Genomic DNA, 25,831 nt, shown 5'->3' with positions numbered 1-25,831 from the left:
CTAAAACGGGAAAGGTTTATTCTGATTTCATGTCAGATATTGAGAAAAACCTGCAGATGTGTCTTTTTTAGTGTTGAGCATTCCGATACCGCAAGTATCGGGTATCGGCCGATATTTGCTGTATCGGAATTCCGATACCGAGATCCAATACTTTTGTGATATCGGGAATCGGTATCGGGATCGATATTAATGTGTAAAATAAAGAATAAAAATAAAAAATATTGATATACTCACCTCTCTGACGCAGCCTGGACCTTACCGATGTAACCGCCAGCCTCCGTTCATAAGAATGAGCGCTTGAAAGACCTTAGATGACGTCACGGCTTGTGATTGGTCGCGTTGTGGTCACGTGACCGCTCCGCGACCAATCACAGGCCGCGACGTCATCTAAGGACTTTCAAGCGCTCATTCTTATGAACGGAGGCTGGCGGTTACAACCAGGGCGCGTCAGAGGGTGAGTATATCAATATTTTTTATTTTTATTCTTTATTTTACACATTAATATGGATCCCAGGGCCTGAAGGGGAGTTTCCTCTCCTTCAGACCCTGGGAACCATCAGGATACCTTCCGATACTTGGTGTCCCATTGACTTGTATTGGTATCGGGTATCGGTATAGGCGACATCCGATACTTTTTGGGTATTGGCCGATACTATCCGATACCAATACTTTCAAGTATCAGACAGTATCGCTCAACACTAGTCTTTTTATATAGTGGATGGAAACTTCTGGTTTCAACTGTAAATTCTCATGATTGCATGACTTCTGGACGCCATAATCAAAGAAGAGAAAAGAAGCCACTATAGGATATGCACACCGCCCGTGAAATTGTAAAAACGGGCAAGCTTTATTGATAAGAATTGAAAACAACAATTTAAAAACAGTGCACAAATTCTCCCTCATAAATCCTGCTCCCGTACAAGTCAATGATATTGTGGAATTCACCACTAAATGAAACACATGGCACCGAGAAAATCACATAAAATTGTTTGGAAATACAAAACACCTATGGTACATGGTTTGACCTAATAGACAATAAAGTACACAAAAGACACACCAAAGCGAAAAAAAGGCCCCCAATGTGAAGAACTTCAGCGTAGAACAAGGAATAAAATACTACCTGAGGAAAAGAGTATATGAAAGAGCCAAAAAAAGTAGCCAGGTGTCCCTCAGGAAAAGATGACATGCTGGAGGAGACAGGCTAGAGCAGAGGGAAGACCCAACCGGTATCGCTGTTACCAGGATAGCTTCGTCAGGGGAAGTCTTCTGGACGCCATATTATCATGTGCATCTTTGCTATAGAGAGGTTTCACAATTAATGGAAAAATTGGCTTTATTTTATACAGAGAAAAAAAAACAGACACATTTTCATCTGTATAGGTCGGCTTTCACAGATGTCCGACATCTGTTTGGCATTCGTCTGTTATATGAAAAATTTAATGAATATAAGGACAATGCAGCTTTCTAGGTTCATAATTGTAATGTATTTGTGGAAAATGCATGATAAGTGGATGATAAACTAAGTTTTTATGCAGCTACTGGTTTATAATAGTTGACTCTGATCCACAAAACAGGTAATTCCAGTTTCATAGCGGCAATACACGTGAGGTTTGCCTCCTTGACCTACGGTACCTCTGTTTATAATGGACCTGATCTGATCACTATAATATGGTGCTCTGGTTCCCTGCCCATAGTTAATCTCCAGCCGAGAGTCTATCAGAGCGTTGGAATAATGTCAACGTCTCAGGCAGGACTTGAAACCTGATGATGGCAAGATGCAATTTTCCACCGGCCATGTGACACCTGCGTGCGCCGCAGGTGGTGTCCTCTGACAAGTCTTCTGCTGTAGGGTAACTGAGGGACAAGGGGCCAACCGGGAGAAGGAAAAAGAACACTGTCAACTCAGTTCACAAGTCACTTGGTTCAGTGATTGGCGACAATGGTGATGTGACATCACTTCTTCAGCCAAAACACTCTGACTGGCTGAAACTGATACAGCTGTGTATGAGGCTTAACCCTTAATGGGGGACAGGTGGATTCTGCTACAAAGGTGAGGTTGTGGAAAACAGTTTTGTGTCTCAGGTCATACACTATGAAAGACCTGAGACAGCAAAAATATCATAGAAACTACACAGCATCAGCAAGGTGTCTCCTAGTCAGGGGTGGCATTGGGGGCAAGCAGAACAAAGCAGCTGGCTAGGGCCCCCGCTCCCCCAGGGGCCTACAGCCAGTGGTGTGCCGCTATGTGGCCAGTGAGTAAGAGGGGCCTGGAACCACCCCTGCATCGTGCATTCAACTTATTGGCATAATAGATGCCAAGACAGTTGAAAACAGTGATGGAGGAAAACGTCAGATGATGTTCCCTCTCCCATCACTCTTTCTCTGCTTGTGACTCAGTGTGTGCCAGCAATGGAGCTGATGAGATGCTCTGCAGAAGCCAGAACAGAGCGGAAATGAGGAGGAGAGAGACTATAGTGTGTGTATGTGGGGGGCTGCATTATACTGTGTGTGGTGACTGCACTATACTGTGTGTGGGGGGCTGCATTATACTGTGAGTGGGGGCTACATTATACTGTGTGAGGGGGTAAACTATATGTGTGTGAGGGCTGTACTGTACTGTGTGTGGGAGAAGTATCATACTGTGTGTGGGGGAGCAGCACTATACTGTGTTTGTGGGGGCTGCATTATATTATGTGGGGGTTGCATTATACTGTGTGTGGGGGCTGCATTATACTGTGTGTGGGGGCAGCTGCTCTATACTGTGTGTGGGGGAGCTGCACTATACTGTGTGTGGGGGGGACTGCATTATACTCTAAAGGGGCTGCATTATGCTGTATGAGGGTGCTACATTAAACTCTATGAGGGTGCTACATTATACTGTGTGTGGGCCTTCATTATACTCTATGAGGGGGCTGCATTTTACTCTATGAGGGGGGCTAAACCCCATGGTCCTTAGTTATAAACTGTCTGAAAGCACTTCAACATACTTAATAGAAACCATACTGATATGAAAGTACCATAACAGTAAGAAGTGACCAGAAAAACAAAGTAAATTAAAACAATATCTTTATTTATTACAATGATAAAAGATAATGCTAAAAAGACAGGGGAAAAAAAGGAGAGTACCTCCCCCAAAAAAACAACAGATCTTTTGAAATAACACCAAAATATGAGAAATGCTGAGGTCGGCCGTGGAAATTTGGTGCAGCAGATGAGTTATATTTTGTGTTATATGTCCAGCAGTGCCATCAGCTCAGAACTGGAAAGAACCAGCTGGACCACCTACAGTACAAAGAAATCTGGCCAGAAGTGGTCTTCATGGAAGAGCTGAAGACAAAAAATCCAAACTTTTGGCACGGAAACAAAGCCAACCACAAAGCCCTGATCTCAAATCATCCAGTCTGTCTGGGATCACATGAAGAGACAGAAGGATTTGCCCAAGCCTCAACAAGAGCATGTATAGTGGATATTGGGAGGGGATTCCACATGTAAAAATCTGTGGGACTTTAAAAAAAAAACAAAAAAAAACCCACTAAAACTTATTTTGAGCTAAAATGTTTATAATCAGGATTCCTTAAGAATATTGCACTACACGGCTTTTCAATCTTTTCCTGCACATTGCTGGCTGCGCTATGATTTAACTCAGAATCTGTCAGCAATCTCATTCCGACAGGCAGTTTGGAACTTTTTTTATCATTTTTTTTCTGAACTTCACTTAACTGATTTATGACATCAAATCTCAGCACAAAGTAATGTTGGTGTTGAGCAAAAATGATTTCATGATACTCTGTCGAGAGTTGATTATGCTATGTGAATTTACATGTGGCCACCTACTGGTTGGGATGTGAATTGCAGTCAGTTGAGCGTTTTATTAACATATCACAATGGGTTATTAAATTTGCATTTTGAGAAATTTGCTTCCTTAAAACAAAAATCAGAAAAGCATGGAATAGTGGAATAGAGCAGAGCTGCATTACCAGGCACAACCATTTTGTCACAGGTGGTGCCACCTCTGCAAAAAAAAAAAAAAAAAACCTCTGAACAACTCCTTTAAGGTTCATGGAAAGGCAAGAATGGAAACATTTGAAATCCCCCTGGATTCAATTAGCTATTGGATTATATTGGATTATACACAGAATACCTCATTACTAGAAAGGAGCAAACATTACATCAATCACATTGGTCCCTGGGTCACGTTACCACCACCGGGACTTCTCATAGTCCAGTAGAATATGTTATAATTAGAGTAGAATTAATCTTTTAAAATTTAAATTTTGCCAGTTTTATAAATTTTTTCACAAAAATCTGATTTATGGCAAATCGCCCGAAAAAGAACTGAGGTCTCCTAGCACTGTATCTTATTGTAAGCTGTTCAAAGCAAACATAGTCTTCGTAATGTCAAAGTGACCTCAACTTATATGGGTAAATGGATCGTTCCTATTCTGGACAGCTGTGCTGTCACTCACTGTCTGTAATGTTTATTCAGTGTTTTGTTCATCTCTCCATATCTTTATGGCTGTGCCGAGAGCTGTGACGTCCTCTCGCCATCTAAACTGACAAAATATCTGCTGCATTCCCTGCCTCAACTTTTATATGGGATAGGATATATGTGATAGCTACAAAGAATTCTAGAGAAGCCCAAGGACATATGTTACTTCTCTGGCTGATATAATCTTCTGGAATGTGTATAACGGCAACAGCCAATTTGGAAGATTCGCACACAGCAAATCGCTAATTTTTAAAATTTGACAATATCCAAAATTCCACAAGAATTCAATTGTCATTATATAAATTTAGATCTCCAGTCAATGACCATAATGACCCTAATTTACCTCGATCAGGGACAGATGATGTGCTGGGACACATGACACTTTTTGACCTATGAATGGCAGCATGTTTTGTCCTGTTCAATTAGATCTACGAAGGAAGCAGTGACGGACCATCCTTATCTTCCCAAAATTCATTCATTATCACAACATTGTGGTAAAGCCCTCAACAGGCTGAAATTCACATCACAACCATAGGAAACATATACTAAACATCTCTAGGCAGATTATCATGAAAAAAGGTTTTACACATTTTTCTCTTTACAGTGGGTCATGGTGATCGGCTCATCTCAGAAAATATTGCGCCAAGTGGAAAGGAAAGCAAGGACTCATCTGTACGAAAGACGGGCAAACATGCCAAAACTTAATTTTGGCACACTCAATTTCAGTGGCTTTATTTGACTAGAATCAAATTTATTCTATGCAATTTGCATTAAAAAACACACAAATATTTTGTCTTACGATCTCCAAACGTCAAAGCCAAAAAACTGTTGGGTTTGGAAGGGTTCCCTCCCATGTCCCTACCACTGCAACTCACCACCAGTCCTTTGCTGATAGCCTATCACCTCCATTCCAGAGTCTCCTCTTCATTCTTTGCCGATGTTGGCCAGAACTCGACATTCGTTCTGAGAGCATGATGTCAGATTGTGTGTCACCCCATGGTCACATTGGGTGGAACATGTCATAACGACAGAACCTGCACCGGCAAAGAGGAGATCAGCAGAAGATTGGTGCCGGAATGAAGGCCCAGAAAGCCAATGAAGGGCTGGTGGAGATCTGTGATGGCACAGATAGGTGGATGACGAGAGCATGATTTTTATTAATTGCTTCTAAACCCATTTCCTGCCCATACGAATCCAGCAAAATCACGGCTAGTTGGTTTCCATTTTCTGGATTTGCCCAAATCGAGTTCCCCAAAAATTCAGTAGAGTAAGAAAATTTTGGAAAATCCTAAACCAATTAGATTTGCTTAGAATCGATTTTCTCATCCTTAATATGTGCCATTCAATTGTGAATTCAATGAAGAAGGAGAATAAAAGCCCCAATCACAAATAAGTATTATGCTTTAATATGCCAGATGTCACTTAGTAAATTAGGAGATACGAGTGATAACAGGTTGGGTGTGTATTAGAGGTTACGTAACTCCTACGTGACTACAGACATAACGAACGTGATGACGTCATCTACATCTTCGTTCCACCATCATTTATTTAACTCCACTGCAAAAAAAAAATCTTCAGCATCTTGTTAGCCCAATATTTTTAGACTCCTAGTGACATTCATTTTATGTAAAGTGTTCTCGCTTCCTGCCAAGCCAATTATAAAGGAATGATTGCAATGTCAGATCTCTTGAACACAAGAAGAAGCTTTTGACTTTTCTAGTGGTTCTTCCTTTCTCGCGCACACCACTGTGCATGGCAATAGCATAAAAAAAAGCATACAGTACAAATCTGCAAAAGCCGAGTGGAGCACATTTGGAAACTTAACATTAAGCACCTAATGGAGCCTGAAGATTGTTACATGTACAGGACGGAGAGGGAAGAGGAGCCTTGTGTACCAAAAAAAAGTCAACTTTGGATTACTAATTGTTCCCAATTATCACATGAAACACTTGACGCGGCATTAAAATCAATTAAGGAAGGATAAGATGAGTGGGCAAGAGCATCTCCTGGCCCATGAAATAGCTGGATACATAAATACATGTACTGTTAATTCTGTTTTCTGTGCCGATTCATTACATATGAATTTATTTAGCTAACATTGTACTCAATGGTAGTGGTATGACTCTGGATGTGAGCTCTAATAGGTCGTGAGGGTTGTCAACTTATTTTTTATTTTTTCTGGACAGTTTTTAGAACGAAAAAAAAAACAGACAGTCAACCTTTTTTTATTATCGGACACATTAGATGACCATAAAAATCATTAATAGGGTTGACCAGCACCTAAAAAGTGTTTTTGAAATATCTATTCTTATACCCTAACCACTTTTGTAATTTGCTAGATTACACAATACCCTAAATTTTCATATCTAGCTGAGACCCAATTGTGTTTTTTATTTCTTACTGTTCTTCCTGGGATGTTTTGTTTGAGAGGAGTCTCAAATATAATGTCACAGGAGGCTGGAGCTGCACTCACTCCCTGCAATGTCCATTGGCTCTGAAGGAACAGCACAGCCACAGGGGTGGCGCTGCAGTTACTCATTAGTTTCTAGCATCATCTCCGCCTCTGAAGATGTCCTGGATCCTGGATGATGAAAACTGTGGGAGAGGCGAGTGCAGCGCCAGCAGTCCGATTCTATTTCTGCCACCGTAGCTTCTAACTGTGAAAGAAGACACAGTCACGAGGTGGAAATAGAAGCAGTGAGTGATACTAGCACCACCTCACAGCTTTCATCTCTGCCCTCTGTTGATGACTTGTTTGAGGACGATTTTAGAAGCAGTGAGTTATACGAACACCACCCTCTGTTAATGATTAATTTGAGGGTGGTGCTAAAATCTGTGGATTGGCACTGATGTCAGTCACTGCTTCTGTCTCTGTCCCTTCACGTCATTTCACAGAAGTTATGGTGGCAGCAGAGTGCCAGCACTGCACTTACAGCTCCACAGCATTCATAACCCAGGATCCAAAACATCAGAAAGGGCGATGATAAAAGAAACTAGTGAGTAACCACAGCACTGCCACCTGGTGACATCCTGTTCCAGGAGGGGCGATGGATGCCATTGGGAAGTGTGTGCAGGTCCAACCTCCTTTAGCATCACATCTGGAACTCCTCTCAAACAGAACACAGAAAGTGAAGTTAAAAAAATACATTTAGGGATTAACTAGATATGGAGAAGTGTAGGGTATTTTGCAATAAAGCAAATTGCATAAGTGGTTAAGGTGTAAGGATAAATATTTAGAAAATACATTTTTAAGATTATAACTGGTACATGTCTATAGACTATGAATCCCGTATAAAGACATCAGCTGCATTCACTGTAAACCTTAAAGGGAACCTGTCAATATTGCCTTGCGCTGGCGTGTACTCCGGAGGACAGAGAATGAACTTCAATCCAATATTGCGGCCAGCATGCAGTCAGCGGGTAAGGAAAGGGTGAATCAAACACCCGAAAACCCCGCCCCATATGACCCAAAACTGGTCTCGCCAAATTCAGGTGATAGGTTCCCTTTAAGGCTATGTGCACACGTCAGGATTTCTTGCAGAAATTTCCTGACAAAAACTGGACATTTCTGCCAGAAATCCGCATGCGTTTTTTCGCGTTTTTTGCGCAGTTTTTTCGCGTTTTTTCCCAATGCATCAAAGAGCGGGAAAAACGCAAAAAATCCACGAAATTAATGAACATGCTGCTTTTTTTACTGCGATCCATCTTTTTTGCAGAAAAAAATTAATCATGTGCACAAAAATTGCGGAATGCATTCTAAACGATAGGATGCATATGTATGCGTTTTTATGCGTTTTTATTGCGAAAAAAACGCAAAAAAAACACGAAAATTCCTGAACGTGTGCACATACCCTTAAAGGGGTGATAACAGTCATAAAATTTGAACAAATCTCTTCAGCTTAAAAAAAATGCATCCATTTTTTTAAGGACAGTGGGGAAAAAAGTGACATTTTTTTACAGACTGTCAAGGAATTTCTGGACAGTTGGCCAACTTGTAGGACACACACATGGACAGTGGTCATATTTGTGAGACAAAGCAAATTAAAAAATAAAGTTCATAATCAAAATTGGGCATGAGAAGAAGTTAGAACCCAATGGTAACATTCTCTGCTAGGAAATAAGTATGAGACAATAATGCGGTTACAGAATGTGAATAATGCACATTACAGGGTTAATTAGCTGTTCATGTTTTAGTCCTTAAAAATCTCTTTACTAAAAAACAGCCCTAAATGGAGGTATGGCCTCAACCCAATGACGCGGTTAGCGCAATATCCCATTCATTGCTTACATGGGCACAGTGACTCCTTATTATTCATGGTTGTGCTCGATACTGCAGTTTAGTCTCATTCATTGACGCCATTCCCCAAAATTCAATCATTGCTGGTCTTTCTTAACATCAGCTCATCAGTTTTTAAGGAGGACTTATTACCAGGTCAAAAGTGACCAGTTATTGCACTTACCGTATCTTATTCCTGCTGCTCCTCTTAGTATTCAGTTTTCTTTTTTTTTTAAATCTGCCATATTGTTCCTGAGGTATGAGTCTTTTTAATCAGTGCTAATTTTTATGTCTTAACGAAAGAGTGTGTGGCTTAGAGGATCCTCGAAGGTGTGCCTTTAGACTTTTCTGCATAATTACCCTGTGAACCACACCCTCTTTACCAAGGACCACAAAGAAATATAACCAAATAAAAAGACCACAAATCTCTGGAACCGTATGCGGGATTAATGAAAAAAAAAAAAAAACAATAAAACAAGAGCAAAAACTCACTTGGTGACAAGTCCTTTTTAAGTCCCAAAGACCTTCTTGAAGGAGATGTATATAGTATTTGTTAGATTGGAGGTGTCCTGACTAGTGATGAGCGAATATACTCGTTACTCGAGATTTCTTGAGCACGCTCGGGTGTCCTCCGAGTATTTTTTTAGTGCTCGGAGATTTAGTTTTTCTTGCCGCAGCTGATTGCTTTACATGTTAGCAAGCATAAGTACATGTGGGGGTTGCCTGGTTGTTGGGGGGTCTTATCCCCTTAATGACATATCTAGTTGACTGTTCAAACCAAGCACAGGCTAATGGTGCACTCTTGGTGTGGCCGAACAGATCAGGACACCTTTTAACTGTATATTTTTACTCTGTCTCCCACCTTCTTCCTTGACTAACAGCTCTGACTTTACAGTCATCAAAGAAAAGTAGGCAATGGAATAAAGGAGTCAGAATTTTATGTAAAAGTAGGTCGGAAGGTGCAGTGAAATCCTCGGTCACGCCAAAGGTGCACCATGTGTCCGTGCTGGGTTTGACAGGTCATTTTGTGCTGACTCCAAATAAAGGGTAACTGCAGTGCTGTGGACCGTTGTGTCTCCTTACACAATTTTGTAGGTGACAGCGGGGGACACAGGCGGGAGAGGTTGTGCACTGCGGCTCCACTCAAAAGTGCTAACATCATGTTTTACTACAATAGGCCTCTTTCATCTAAACTATGAGAAAAAAAATGCCCATAACAACCAGTGTATGCTCAGCTTTCATTTGTGAAGAAGCTGTAAAATAAAGGCTGATCTGTCACTGATCTCTTTTAACAACCAAAACTATTTTTCTTTTAGACAGTTTTAATTAATCTTCCCCCATGGTTGGTGTATAGCCTTAGTGAATGCCAACAGGGTTAATTGTGAGCATACGCTGAACCAGAAGGCATCCTCGCTGTATCTGAGGCTATCCTAAAATACAGATATGTTTAGTTTTCTGACAAAATTTGGCTACAGACTTCAATTTCTTTTAACCCAAATCTAATACATTATTGCCACATGCTCGCAGAATCCTTAACCATGTTAAACACCTGTGCCAGATCCGGGCTCTGCTCCTCTCACCCCAGGCCAGGCTCACCTGTCTCGGTATTAAGACTTTTTGTCTTCCTGAGTTCTGTCTGCTGGCAGCCTGCAGTTCCTCTGCTTCCCAGTCTCCTGCCTGCCTGCGGCCTCCAGTACCTCTGCTACTTGCTTTCCAATCTCCTCTCTGCTTGTGGCCTCCAGTACCTCTGGTATCTGCTTCCCAGTCTCCTGCCTGCCTGCAGCCTCCAGTACCTCGGCTACTTGCTTTCCAATCTCCTGCCTGCTTGTGGCCTCCAATATCTCTGGTATCTTCTTCCCTGTCTCCTGCCTGCCTGCGGCCTCCAGTACCTCAGCTACTTGCTTTCCAATCTCCTGTCTGCTTGTGGCCTCCAGTACCTCTGGTATCTTCTTCCCAGTCTCCTGTCTGCCTGCGGCCTCCAGTACCTCTACTACTACCTGATTTCCAGTCTACTGTTTGGCTGCAGCTTCCAGTACCTCTGCTACCTGCTTCCTGGTCTCCTGTCTGCCTACGGTCTCAAGTATCTTTACTTTCTGCTTCCCCATCTCGTCAGCCTGCCTACATGCTTTGCGGGCTCCTGTCTGCCTGTCTCCTTCAGCAGCTGTCCCAGTCTCCCTTCTGCTTGTGGCCTTTAGTATGTCTGCTACCTGCTTCCCAGTCTCCTGTCTGCCTACAACCTCCATTACCTCTGCTACCTGATTCACAGCCTCCTGTCTGCCTGTGTCCTACAGTACCTCTTCTACCTGCTCCCCGGTCTCCTGTCTACTTGTGGCCTCCCATATTTATGTTATCTTCTTCCGAGTCACCAGTGTGCCTGTGGCCTCCAATGACTCTGCTCTCTTCCTCCAAGTCTCCTGTGTTGCCTGCAGAATTCAGTACCTCTGCTACCTGCATCCCAGTCTCCTGCCTGTTGCCTCCATTACCTCTGCCATCTGCTTCACCGTCTCCTGTCTGCCTGCAGACTCCAGACAATCCATCTGTGTCTTGGTATTAAGACTTTAAGTCTTCCCAAGTCCAGCCTGGAGCCTCCAGTACCTCTGCTATCTGTTTCTCAGTCTCCTGTCTGCTTTCGGCCTCCAGAACCTCTCCTGTCTGCTTCCCACTCTCCTGTTTGCCTGCGACCTCCAGTGCTTTTACTACCCATTTCCTGTGTGCGTCATCTTCCTGCTGCACTGATGTCCGCGTCCACACAGATCTGGGGCTTGGAGGATCAGCCTCAGCAGGTGAGCCAAAACAAACATAATGCAATTATCATGCCAACCACTAGGTGTCAACATATAGACACCTATAGCATAAACATCTCCTGACAGTATCACATTCATTATTTCTTCGTGATCAAAGTTGGTCATCTTGCCCCACACATCAAGGGATATGTCAAACAAAGAACAGCTAAAGTAAAACATATCCATAAAGTGCTGACATGTGGGGGAGGGGACCCTAAATGCCCTGGGGGCACCAAAGAGCCTATGGCGGCACAACAGTTTTGCAACTTTCCGCACTGTCATACTATCTCCTTGGAGAGCCCGCCTGAGATGGCTTAAGCAGAGCACAGCAGGAGAGATGAACTGGTAATCGGTTGCTGCTCTCTGCATAGGCAGCAACGGAAATGACAAAGCTCAGCATCATAAAGTGAGTTTGGTCAATTGGATTGCAGCCCATGCAGAGCACAAGAGCGAATGACAAACTGATCTCCACTGTTGCGCCAGGACAAAAGAGATGACTGAAGATGAGCAGCTAATGAATGAAGACAGTGTGGAATAAGGTCAATGGAACGGCCTTCAGTAGGAGCGGCTTTTACTTTACACTTTTTCTAAACCAAACTAGGGTTAAGGATAAGGACAGAGACCAGTTTAGGGATAGAAATAAGATTAGGGATAAGATAGTAAAATAAATAATATTTAAAATTAATTAATTACAAAAACATGCAGATTTAGTCATAAAGGCTCAGATCCTATTCAATTTGATAAGCTGCAGTACCTAATAATGGCCACTGCACAGTGAACGGCGCTGTGCTATTTGACTGTTCACATCCTGCAGCTGAAAAATGCTGATATTGATGACTTGTCCTAAGGATGGGGCATCAATACCATAAGCTTGGAAAAATCCCTTTAAGTGAGTGTTCGCCATTGATTTTATTTTATTGATAGGGTATCAATTCTGTGTCGATTAACTTTTTAAAAATATTTTAATACAGTTGGAGCTTCATTTCTTTCTTATACTCTGTTCCAAAGTCACCGCACAGAATTAATGACGTTGCTCAAGGACATAAAAAGATATTGGGATTTTTTTTTTTTTTTTAATGAAAATTGATTAAATTAAATGCTATACCTTATTTATGAAATCTGCCCCCATGTCCCGACTCTCATTATTGGAACTGATGCAGACAGGAAGGTTCCTCTCTGTCTCTTTATTCATAGGGCAACACACAGGGTGAGAAGGGAGCTCTCTGACTATGCTGACGTGAAGCTACTGGGGCCTCAAGAGGGACAGGTGCTGAAATTGGGTCACCAGTGAGCATTTTACAGTAAGTGGGATCAATTAATTTCTGCTTACAAAAAGATCAAAATAACTTTATGTTCATAGAAAACCCCTTTAAATGCCAATATTCTGGCTACCTACATCAACCACTAGGGGGAGCTTTGTAGGTCTCAACAACATGCGTTCTTATTATTGAGAGTCTAAACAGTATGCAGTCAGCTCCCAAACTCCCTCTAGTGGAGGAAACAGTCAGGAACGAATCATGTAACTATCATAATGCAGAAGACTGGGAAAAACAACGCTGAGAATTCATGAAAATTTATTAGGAAGTTAGCACAGAAATTTGCATGTTATAGGGGGAATTTTGTTTTTTTTCTATTTCTATTTAAAAGGGAACCTGTCACCAGTTTTACATCTTATAACGCCTGCCCCTCACCTTCCAAAAATGTCTTTTATTCATGTCCCACTACCCGCTACTAAAGTGATATGAATATTCACTGCTCTCCACACCCATGGGCATGGGGAGCAGTGAATATTAATTTCTCTTTAGCAACAGGCACAGACTTTAGCCACAGCAGCCAGCTCCTTCCTCCTGTCACCCACTGCTCCACCGCTGTTGCTCAGCTGGCGCCGGGCAGACCCTCCTGACTCACGGGCCCCATAGCAGCTGTGTGCCGCTATTGCAACATGCCCCTGGCTTGGAGCCCCTGGGGCAGCAGGGTCCCTAGGCAGCTGCCAGGCAGCTGCCAGCCCTGTATGCCAGATGTCAGTGCCTGGGCCCTCCGGAGAATCCTCCGCTTCTCTGACGGGCCAGTCCGACCCTGTCCACGTTCATCAATAAAGAAGAGGTGATGTTTGCTGGCACTGAGCATGGTTTGGAGTCACCCATCAGACCAGACTGCCCACACTGCAGACTTTTTTGGATGTATGTGGGACCCCAATGATGGCATGAAGGGGTTGTATGAAACTCACTTACAAGATATAAAAGTTGACGGTGGGGGGTTATAAGGTGTAAATCTAGTGACAGCTTCCATTTAAAGGGAATCTGTCAGAGACTGTTTGACTGTTTTTGTAAATCTATCTCCGCTCTTCTCTGGGTTTATGAAGCCGCGCTGTCAATCACAGAAGGGAAGGTGAAGATAGAGGGAAACAAGTAGGTGGGAAGCTGTAGTTAAATGCTTGGCCATGCAATGATGGTGCCCCAAGCGCATGTGCTTGGTTTGAACAGTCATTCTCTGCTTACAGACTCCCTTTAACATTGAATTTTAATGCAAGATTTTTAGTAACTGAAAACTTTGAGACAAAATCTAAAAACAACAAAACAAAATGTCTCATCTTTAGCCAGATATTGATGATGCAATAAAAGGAAGATAAAAATAGATAAAACTCGTACCCTGGATTTCAGTGACAACATTCTGCTGAATAAATCAATGCTTAGAAAACCCTCCGATACAGTAGATCTTATATTGATACAATACTAAAAAAAATAGATGTTAAAAAAATGTTTTTATTTGTGGAAAGTTCACTTTTGATATAGAAGGGGCAGCGTGGTGGCTTAGTGACCAGTGTTATGGATCTACAATGTTGGGATCCTGGGTTCAAATCTCACCCAGTGCTTGTGCACAGACTTTATATGTTCCCCCTATATTTTGGGGAGACATAATTCAGATTTTGAGCCCCAGTGGGGATGATGATGACGATATCTATAAAGCGCTATGGAATATGTTGGCATCATAGGTTACAAATAAATGATCCTTAACATTAAGCTTTTCATAGATTGCTCGGCCAATACAATCTTCGGCAGTCAGACATCGTTTTAATGCATAAGGAACCTCACAGCAAGTGTTAGTCTTCCTGCAGCGCCACCATAGGTGAAACTGAGAATTACACGATTGTCACCGAAATCAAAGACCTTCCAATATAGTGCAGAAGAGACAGAAAAAGTTGCATTCAAACATCTGTCCGCACTTTCTGTCTACTCTCCGCAGTTTTTCTCGGACCGCCCACGGACACATAAGAGTTTCACTGTTCCTTACACATCCCATTCAAGTTTTCGGTCAATGAGACTCATAGCGTGTCCTAATCTCAGCTGTTTTGGGGACCAATAAATTCTACGCAGATCCGTATAAAAAGAACGAAACATGGCAGACAGACTTTGTGCTTCTTTCCCCGTATTTCATCTATTTTTCCCCTGATCCATTGTTAAGAGTCAATGGATAAATAAAAGCCTGCCGTCAGAAACAGAAGAGAAAAAAAAACAAACAGATGTAACACTGATGAAAAACAGATGCCACAGCGATAAAAAGAGCGAACTGAAATATTTACGGATGTGGGAATGAAGCCTAAAGTTTGTCAATGAACACCAATATTGGTTACATTGTATCAAAAACATAAATTGTTCATAAATGTAGCAAAGCCGAGTCCGTCATCCTATCCAGGTAAACAAAGTAATGAGGGAAGAGGAGGAACAGGTAAATGGCAGATTCAGCTCTGCTACATCGGAGATATAGTTAAAAAAATAAACATGAGTCTATAAAAGATAAGACGCAACATTAAAACCTTTGGAAATCTGGAATTCTGCAAAAAAAATAAAAAAGCAACAACATTGAGAAAGTGTCTGAACCATTCGTCCGCACAGTAGTAATAGTGAGGGTTAATATGTGATGCTTAATAGCCGCCTACGGAAGGTTTTATCTTTATACACATGAGATCTCGGGGGGACACAGATTTTGGCTGTGCAGTATATATATATAGCTATAATAAATATGTGAGGATTGGAGAAAATCTCAAATCTGCAAAACCATCAACAGTGTAGAAGCCTCAAAGGGGGTGTTCACTTTTGCAATATACATGCAAAGTTATGGGTGTATGGAAAGGTAGCGGCGGCAGGTCCGGTATATGATCGGTGCGGTACGTTTGTATTCTGCACCTATTAAGACACATACAGATGTAGCAGAGGTTATCTTGTCTCACAGCGCACCATCTTGATGACTTGTCGCAGAAGGTTATCTCGTACAAGGATGGAGACAACTTAACACTGCACAACCCAAGGACCCATGTTCCATCCGCCACGAGGAAACCTTTGCCAGATCTGTGTGTCTTCACATGAGTTGTACACACCATAAAAACCAGTAAAAGGCTAGATATAAGGTTGCGTTGAATTGGAGGCCACTTAATTTAACCCTTCATGGTTTTTCGTTGGCCAAGTCCGCGCAATGACTTAATTCCGTACAGCAGCCTCTGCAAACATCATCCATTCTAAGCATCAGATAAATGGGGATCGCCCTTTTGGGACTCCCCCTCACCTATTAGTATGGGGTTCTGACATTTTTTTTAGACACCAATTATTATAGTCTTTACCGGATTCCTCTCTACTACAATATCCAAAAACTTATTGATTCCCTTTGCATTTATTGTTTACAGTAGACTTTAGTACACTTCTGGGGTCTTTTCACTAATTAGTTAAATTGACATACGCCGAAATATGAATCCTACAAAACTAGGTGATTCCACATAATATAGTTTAATTCTGTAAATAACAAAAAAAATGCTATTGTAGCTATTTCATTAATTCCCAAAGCCCCCAACGTACGTCCATTCTCCTGGCTGTAGTTGGCCACCTTGGCTGGCAGAATGGGCACCGGAACACCTGTTTACCACTTAGGCGGGGTGAATTGCTTGGCATTTCTTAAGGAAAACCACTTAAGTGTTGCTAAACAGACTTTCCCAATGCACAAATGTCTTTTCCTTATTACGAGCGGTGGAGGACAGCAAGCTTAGGTGCTTCAGACTTTATATCACAAGGCTGCTAAACTCCCCAATTCCCAGCGCTGGGAGGAGAGAGAGAGACCGTGTGAATTATGCAACAAATTCCAATTTAGCTTTTTCCAACTTGTGATAAACTGGTCTTGATGAGAATGTCAGGGGAGACACGAGGCAGACAGAAGGAAGGAAAATACAACATGGCACATTTGGAAGCCTGAACCGAGCATCTCGTATAGGGGATTGCCGCTTGCCAAGAACGCAGCACTAAAATACGGCAGAGGAAACAATATATGGAGAGACGCTTTCGACTGGCAAGAGGCGGCTGATCTGCATAGTTAAAATCCCTCCATCTGTGATACTGTAAAGCATTAACAAATACCGGGAATGCCACGTTCAGAAGTAATGGCACCCCATAAAACAAGCTGGAATGGCAGAGAATAGTAAAAAGAGTGAAAGGCAACATGCTGCTGGGCAGATAATGGGACAATGTTGGTGAGAAGTCAACATCCAAAGTGAAGATGTAGCAGAGTTGAATTTATCATCATCGAACTCATTGGGAAAAGTGAATAATGCGATATTTACAACACGGAGTCCTATAGAAAAATGATGCGTGGTGGCATCACTATATAGAGTACCATAGGGGAAAGAGGCTTTAAATGGGGCATGTGCCAACAGTGCTGGGGGGCTATCCATCTATTTAGATATGGAATTAAACACACCTTTGTCCCATATATATAAAAAATGTCTAGTAAAGCTATGAATCTGTATCAAGTGACAAACTCAGCTATGCTACATCTAAAATAATGTCTCAAATACTAGGCATGACCAATTAATCTTTCTATGAAACAGGTTTCTCTATGTAGTCGTAACTATGCATATAATCCACCAGATTGTTTTATAAACCAACTTCAAGAAAATATTAAGCAAAGCGATACATGAGAAGATACAGGAGAAGCCGAGCTTCCAACATCCAGTACGTATCATTGAGAAGATACAATGTATATAGAGCTGAGGAAGGTGATATCATTATATACATAGAACCATATATATATATATATATATATATATATATATATATATATATATATATATATATATATATATACATATATATATATATATACATATATTATATCTATGCATCAGTGATAACATATGCATGCTACATCTGTAACGATCACCCATCAATAAAGGCCGGAATAAATGCTCATTAGGAAATATAGCTAAATGGATGACTTTGATACTATGTTATCGTGTATTCTTAGTGTGGGAAAACTGTCTAGAACCAATGACATGACACATTCAGCTCTGCTGCATCAGTGTAAATAAAAAGATGCACAGAAGATGCTCTCCTGCCCACGCACAAGAAATACCAAGGATATTTGACAATAAAAAAAATAGCTGGCAAGAGGTTAGAATACCAGGAGACTCCATGACTGGTGGGAAAATACAGAGATCCCTGCGCAGGGAACAGAGGGGAGATTCATGATAAATTAACCGCCTCTGCTACAGAGTGGAGACTAATGAGCTTTAACTGCAGCCTGATATCACTTCTCCAGAACACCCTGGGAATAGGACAACTTACAAGAAATTCCTATTAACTGCATCGAGGAGAGAGGAAGAAAACCTTCCACCAGTAATGAGAAATTAAATATTCCCCATCTAACAGGAATCCATGCCAAAAAATAAAAAGACTTGTAAGGATCAGTTACAGCCTCTACAGGACCTATGATAGAGACAGGGGGGAGAATCAGGCGGGTCACGTGGGCAGTTACACAGCGTTCTATTTGGAAACACAACGTTCTATTTACCAAACATTCAGTGTTCTCCTGTTACATCGGGTTCTAATGAACAGCATTGACGCCAGCAGGGGCAGAACAATGGGGAGGGGGCTCTGGAACTAAGAGGACATGGAACTTGCATTGATCACAATTGATTGGAAGGTAATTGCATTTCTCCATGTTATGAAGCCACCTGAACGATTTTTTTTAAAGGGTAAGGAATACCCATAGGGGGGCTTGCACAGTGAAGACCCCCTCCCTGATATACAAGCAATGGAGGCAAAGTTATAACAAAGTGTAAGGAAGGCATCTGCCCAAAGACCCTTCATGCACATAAGGGGCATCATCTGCTGATCAGGAAACAACCTGATCTCTGCTGTTAGGGACCCGCCTGACATTGAGCTGCCCGGGGACCCCACGCACCGTCCTCCATCCACTGCACCTGTGCCCCCTCTACCTGCCCGAGCAGGGTGGTCTCCTCACCTTCAGTCACCATCCTCAGCGCATGGGTAAAGGAAGGGTCCAAGGCGTCCTTCTCAGCCAAGAGTTGGGGCAAATACTTCTCCATTCCAGTAAAGCAGAGGCGGCAAGAACAAAAAGCTGCAGGATAAATGTGCGCGAATACAACGAGTACTACAACTCCCAGCAGGGACAGTCATAAAGCGGCGAGGAGCAGAGGAAACGCTGACAGCGACAATCCTCAGCGTCTGCTCCGGACTGTGCGCGGCGGCGGCTGCGGCTCTCTATAAGCCCTGCTGCATCCCCGCCCGAGCTCCTCCTCAGGGCTGGTCCAACGGATCCCTCCGCCGGCAGCAGCACTGAATCCTTCCGCCGACTGCTGTCCATGGTGCTGATCACTGATCGCTCCCCCAGGTGCTGATCCGCAGTTTATACGCAGTCTCTGTCCCTGGTACTGATCCGCAGGTTCTGTGCAGTCTCTGTCCCTTGTGCTGATCCGCAGGTTCTATGCAGCATCTGTCACCGGTGCTGATCCGCAGGTTCTATCCAGTCTCTGTCCCTGGTGCTGATCTGCAGGTTCTATGCAGTCTCGGTCCCAGGTGCTGATCCGCAGGTTCTATGCAGTCTCTGTCCCTGGTGCTGATCCGCAGGTTCTATGCAGTCTCTGTCCCTGGTGCTGATCCGCAGGTTCTATGCAGACTCTGACCCTGGTGCTGATCCACAGGTTCTATGCAGCCTCTGTCCCTGGTGCTGATCCACAGGTTCTATGCAGTCTCTGTCCCTGGTGCTGATCCACAGGTTCTATGCAGCCTCTGTCACCAGTGCTGATCCACAGGTTCTATGCAGTCTCAGTCCCTGGTGCTGATCCACAGGTTCTATGCAGTCTCTGTCCCTGGTGCTGGTCCGCAGGTTCTGTGCAGTCTTTTTCCCTGGTGCTGATCAACACGTTCTATGCAGACTCTGTCCCTGGTGCTGATCCACAGGTTCTATGCAGCCTCTGTCCCTGGTGCTGATCCACAGGTTCTATGCAGTCTCTGTCCCTGGTGCTGATCCACAGGTTCTATGCAGCCTCTGTCACCGGTGCTGATCCACAGGTTCTATGCAGTCTCGGTCCCAGGTGCTGATCTGCAGGTTCTATGCAGTCTCGGTCCCAGGTGCTGATCCGCAGGTTCTATGCAGTGTATGTCCCTGGTGCTGATCTGCAGGTTCTATGCAGTCTCAGTCCCTGGTGCTGATCCGCAGGTTCTATGCAGTCTCTGTCCCTGGTGCTGGTCCGCAGGTTCTGTGCAGTCTTTTTCCCTGGTGCTGATCCACACGTTCTATTCAGACTCTGTCCCTGGTGCTAGTCTACAGGTTCTATGCAGCCTCTGTCCCTGGTGCTGATCTGCAGGTTCTATGCAGTCTCTGACACTGGTGCTGATCCACAGGTTCTACGCAATCTCTGTCCCTAGTGCTGATCAGCTGGTTCTATGCAGTCTTTGTCCCTGGTGCTGATCCTCAGGTTCTATGCAGTCTCTGTCCCTGGTGCTGATTTGCAGGTTCTATGCAGCCTCTGTCCCTGGTGCTGATCCACAGGTTCTATGCTGCCTCTGTCCCTGATGCTGATCCGCAGGTTGTATGCAGCCTCTTTCCCTGGTGCTTATCCGCAGGTTCTGTTTAGTCTCTGTTCCTGGTGCTGGACCCAGTTTCTATGCAGTCTCTGTCTCTGTTGCTAATCCACAGGTTCTATGCAGCATCTGTCCGTGATGCTGAACCGTTTTCTATGCAGCCTCTGTACCTGGTGCTGATCTGAAGGGTCTATGCATTCTCTGTCCCTGGTGCTGACCACAGGTTCTATGCATTCTCTGTCCCTGGTGCTGATCCGCAGGTTCTATGCAGTCTCTGTCCCTGGTGCTGATCCGCAGGTTCTATGCAGTTTCTGTTCCTAGTGCTGATCCACAGGTTCTATGCAGTCTTTTTCCCTGGTGCTGATCCGCAGGTTCTATGAATTATTTGTCCCTGGTTGTGATCCGCAGGTTCTATGCAGTCTCTGTCGCTAGTTCTGATCCACAGGTTCTATGCAATCTCTGTCTCTGGTGCTGTTCCGCATTCTATGCAGCCTCTGTCCCTGGTGCTGATCCGCAGGGTCTATGCAGTCTCTGTCCCTGGAACAGATCCGCAGGTTCTATGCAGTCTCTGTACCTGGTGCTGATCCTCAAGTTCTATGCAGTCTCTGTCCCTGGTGCTAATCCGCAGGTTCTATGCAGCCTCTGTCCCTGGTGCTGATCTACAAGTTCTATGCAATCTCTGTCCCTGGTGCTGATCCTCAGGTTCTATGCAGTCTCTGTCCCTGGTGCTGATTTGCAGGTTCTATGCAGCCTCTGTCCCTGGTGCTGATCCACAGGTTCTATGCTGCCTCTGTCCCTGATGCTGATCCGCAGGTTGTATGCAGCCTCTTTCCCTGGTGCTTATCCGCAGGTTCTGTTTAGTCTCTGTTCCTGGTGCTGGACCCAGTTTCTATGCAGTCTCTGTCTCTGTTGCTAATCCACAGGTTCTATGCAGCATCTGTCCGTGATGCTGAACCGTTTTCTATGCAGCCTCTGTACCTGGTGCTGATCTGAAGGGTCTATGCATTCTCTGTCCCTGGTGCTGACCACAGGTTCTATGCATTCTCTGTCCCTGGTGCTGATCCGCAGGTTCTATGCAGTCTCTGTCCCTGGTGCTGATCCGCAGGTTCTATGCAGTTTCTGTTCCTAGTGCTGATCCACAGGTTCTATGCAGTCTTTTTCCCTGGTGCTGATCCGCAGGTTCTATGAATTATTTGTCCCTGGTTGTGATCCGCAGGTTCTATGCAGTCTCTGTCGCTAGTTCTGATCCACAGGTTCTATGCAATCTCTGTCTCTGGTGCTGTTCCGCATTCTATGCAGCCTCTGTCCCTGGTGCTGATCCGCAGGGTCTATGCAGTCTCTGTCCCTGGAACAGATCCGCAGGTTCTATGCAGTCTCTGTACCTGGTGCTGATCCTCAAGTTCTATGCAGTCTCTGTCCCTGGTGCTAATCCGCAGGTTCTATGCAGCCTCTGTCCCTGGTGCTGATCTACAAGTTCTATGCAATCTCTGTCCCTGGTGCTGATCCACAGAATCTATGCAGCCTCTGTCCCTGGTGCTGATCCGCAGGTTCTATGCAGACTCTGACCCTGGTGCTGATCCACAGGTTCTATGCAGCATCTGTCACCGGTGCTGATCCGCAGGTTCTATCCAGTCTCTGTCCCTGATGCTGATCTGCAGGTTCTATGCAGTCTCGGTCCCAGGTGCTGATCTGCAGGTTCTATGCAGTGTATGTCCCTGGTGCTGATCCACAGGTTCTATGTAGTCTCTATCCCTGGTGCTGATCCGCAGGTTCTATGCAGACTCTGACCCTTGTGCTGATCCACAGGTTCTATGCAGCATCTGTCACCGGTGCTGATCCGCAGGTTCTATCCAGTCTCTGTCCCTGGTGCTGATCTGCAGGTTCTATGCAGTCTCGGTCCCAGGTGCTGATCCACAGGTTCTATGCAGTCTCAGTCCCTGGTGCTGATCCGCAGGTTCTATGCAGTCTCTGTCCCTGGTGCTGGTCCGCAGGTTCTGTGCAGCCTCTGTCACCGGTGCTGATCCACAGGTTCTATGCAGTCTCGGTCCCAGGTGCTGTTCTGCAGGTTCTATGCTGTCTCGGTCCCAGGTGCTGATCCACAGGTTCTATGCAGTGTATGTCCCTGGTGCTGATCTGCAGGTTCTATGCAGTCTCAGTCCCTGGTGCTGATCCGCAGGATCTATGCAGTCTCTGTCCCTGGTGCTGGTCCGCAGGTTCTGTGCAGTCTTTTTCCCTGGTGCTGATCCACACGTTCTATTCAGACTCTGTCCCTGGTGCTAGTCCACAGGTTCTATGCAGCCTCTGTCCCTGGTGCTGATCTGCAGGTTCTATGCAGTCTCTGACACTGGTGCTGATCCACAGGTTCTACGCAATCTCTGTCCCTAGTGCTGATCAGCTGGTTCTATGCAGTCTTTGTCCCTGGTGCTGATCCGCAGGTTCTATGCAGTCTCTGTCCCTGGTGCTGATCCGCCGATTCTATGCAGTCTCTGTCCCTGGTGCTGATCTGGAGGATCTATGCAGTCTCTGTCCCTGGTGCTGATTTGCAGGTTCTATGCAGCCTCTGTCCCTGGTACTGATCCGCAGGTTGTATGCAGCCTCTTTCCCTGGTGCTTATCCGCAGGTTCTGTTTAGTCTCTGTTCCTGGTGCTGGACCCAGTTTCTATGCAGTCTCTGTCTCTGTTCCTAATCCACAGGTTCTATGCAGCATCTGCCCGTGATGCTGAACCGTTTTCTATGCAGCCTCTGTCCCTGGTGCTGATCTGAAGGGTCTATGCATTCTCTGTCCCTGGTGCTGACCACAGGTTCTATGCATTCTCTGTCCCTGGTGCTGATCCGCAGGTTCTATGCAGTCTCTGTCCCTGGTGCTGATCCGCAGGTTCTATGCAGTTTCTGTTCCTAGTGCTGATCCACAGGTTCTATGCAGTCTTTTTCCCTGGTGCTGATCCGCAGGTTCTATGAATTCTTTGTCCCTGGTTGTGATCCGCAGGTTCTATGCAGTCTCTGTCGCTAGTTCTGATCCAAAGGTTCTATGCAATCTCTGTCTCTGGTGCTGATCCGCATTCTATGCAGCCTCTGTCCCTGGTGCTGATCCGCAGGGTCTATGCAGTCTCTGTCCCTGGTACAGATCCGCAGGTTCTATGCAGTCTCTGTACCTGGTGCTGATCCTCAAGTTCTATGCAGTCTCTGTCCCTGGTGCTAATCCGCAGGTTCTATGCAGTCTCTGTCCCTGGTGCTGATCCGCAGGTTCTATGCAGTCTCTGTCCCTTGTGCTGATCCACAGTTTTTATGCATTCTTTGTTCCTGGTGCTGATCCAGAGATTCTGTTCAGTCTCTGTCCCTGCTGCTGATCAGCAGGCTCTATGCAGTCTCTATCTCTGGTGCTGGTCCATATGATCTATGCAGTCTCTGTCCCTGGTGCTGATTTGCAGGTTCTATGCAGCCTCTGTCCCTGGTGCTAATCCACAGGTTCTATGCTGCCTCTGTCCCTGATGCTGATCCACAGGTTCTGTGCAGTCTCTGTCCCTGGTGCTGGTCCGCAGGTTCTGTGCAGTCTTTTTCCCTGGTGCTGATCAACACGTTCTATGCAGACTCTGTCCCTGGTGCTGATCCACAGGTTCTATGCAGCCTCTGTCCCTGGTGCTGATCCACAGGTTCTATGCAGTCTCTGTCCCTGGTGCTGATCCACAGGTTCTATGCAGCCTCTGTCACCAGTGCTGATCCACAGGTTCTATGCAGTCTCGGTCCCAGGTGCTGTTCTGCAGGTTCTATGCAGTCTCGGTCCCAGGTGCTGATCCGCAGGTTCTATGCAGTGTATGTCCCTGGTGCTGATCTGCAGGTTCTATGCAGTCTATGTCCCTTGTGCTAGTCCACAGGTTCTATGCAGCCTCTGACCCTGATGCTGGTCCATAGGTTCAATGCAACCTATGTGCCTGGTGCTGATCCGCACGGTTCTATGCAGTCTCTGTCCCTACACTTTGTCCCAAATTATTATGCAAATTACATTTTTATCAGATTTTCCTAAATGGTCGGTGCAAATGACAGTCAGTCTAATAAAAGTCATCACCCGTTAGATTATACATCGAATTTTATTGAAGAAACCTCCCAATGATAGCAGTATAATCTCCAAAATGAATAAAAACTCAAAATGCACTGTTCCAAATTATTAGGCACAGTAGAATTTCTAAACATTTGATATGTTTTAAAGAACTGAAAATGCTCATTTGTGGAATTTGCAGCATTAGGAGGTCACATTCACTGAACAAAAAAGCTATTTAACGCCAAAACATCCTAACAGGCCAAGTTACATGTTAACATAGGACCCTTCATTGATATCACCTTCACAATTCTTGCATCCATTGAACTTGTGAGTTCTTGGAGAGTTTCTGCTTGTATTTATTTGCCTCCCAGAGCTGCTGTTTGGATGTGAACTGCCTCCCACCCTCATAGATCTTTTGCTTGATAATCCTCCAAAGGTTCTCTATAGGATTGAGGTCAGGGGAAGATGGTGGCCACACCATGAGTTTATCTCCTTTATGCCCATAGCAGTCAATGACTTAGAGGTATTCTTTGCAGCATGAGATGGGGCATTGTCAGCATGAAGATGATTTTGCTCCTGAGGGCACATTTCTGCTTTTTAGACCATAGAAGAAAGTTGTCAGTCAGAAACTCTATATACTTTGCAGAGGTCATTTTCACACCTTCAGGAACCTTAAAGGGCCTTACCAGCTGTTTCCAATGATTCTGGCCCAAAACATGACTCCTCCACCTCCTCGCTGACGTTGCAGCCTTGTTGGGACATGGTGGCCATCCACCAACCATCCACTACTCCATCCATCTGGACCATCCAGGTTTGCTCAACACTTATCAGTAAACAAGACTGTTTGGAAATTAGTCTTCATGTATGTGTGGGCCCAATACAACCATTTCTGCTTGTGAACACTGTTTAAGGTGGCCGAATAGTAGGTTTATGCACCACAGTAAGCCTTTGAAGGAGCCTACACCTTGAGGTTCGAGGGACTCCAGAGGCACCAGCAGCTTCAAATATCTGTTTGCTGCTTTGTAATGGCTTTTTAGCAGCTGCTCTCTTAATCCGATAAACTTGCCTGGCAGAAATCTTCCTCATTATGCCTTTATCAGCACAAACACATTTGTGCTCAGATACAGCCACAAATCTCTTAACAGTACGATGATCACGCTTATGTTTTTGGAAAATTTCTAATGTTTTCATCCCTTCACCAAGGCATTGCACTATTTGATGCTTTTCAGCAGCAGAGAGATCCTTTTTCTATCCCATGTTACTTGAAAACTGTGACCTGCTTAATAATGTGGAACATCATTTCTAAGTAGTTTTCCTTTAATTAGAATCACCTGGAAAACCAATTATCACATGTGTTTAAGATTGATTTCAGTGATCCAT

At 44.4% G+C, this 25,831-nt stretch overlaps 1 protein-coding gene across 4 annotated transcripts in view; it reads right to left on the bottom strand.

Annotated features, from left to right (window-relative positions):
* KHDRBS3 (KH RNA binding domain containing, signal transduction associated 3) overlaps nucleotides 1–19,070 on the bottom strand; it is a 139,202-nt gene extending 120,132 nt beyond the window's left edge. For all 4 annotated transcript variants that reach the window (XR_013217090.1, XR_013217091.1, XM_077271271.1 and 1 more), the window contains exon 1: nucleotides 18,833–19,070. Coding sequence is in view for 2 of the 4 variants with exons in the window: in XM_077271271.1 (XP_077127386.1) it covers nucleotides 18,833–18,917 (85 nt within the window). In the remaining 2 variants the exon portion in view is untranslated. The remainder of the gene's footprint in view (nucleotides 1–18,832) is intronic.
* Nucleotides 19,071–25,831: the final 6,761 nt, after the last annotated feature.

The sequence above is a fragment of the Ranitomeya variabilis genome, chromosome 6 (assembly GCF_051348905.1).
Source record: "Ranitomeya variabilis isolate aRanVar5 chromosome 6, aRanVar5.hap1, whole genome shotgun sequence".
NCBI lineage: Eukaryota > Metazoa > Chordata > Amphibia > Anura > Dendrobatidae > Ranitomeya > Ranitomeya variabilis.
The sequence above is the reverse complement of the archived record's forward strand: the minus strand, read 5'-3'. Positions and strand labels throughout refer to the sequence as shown.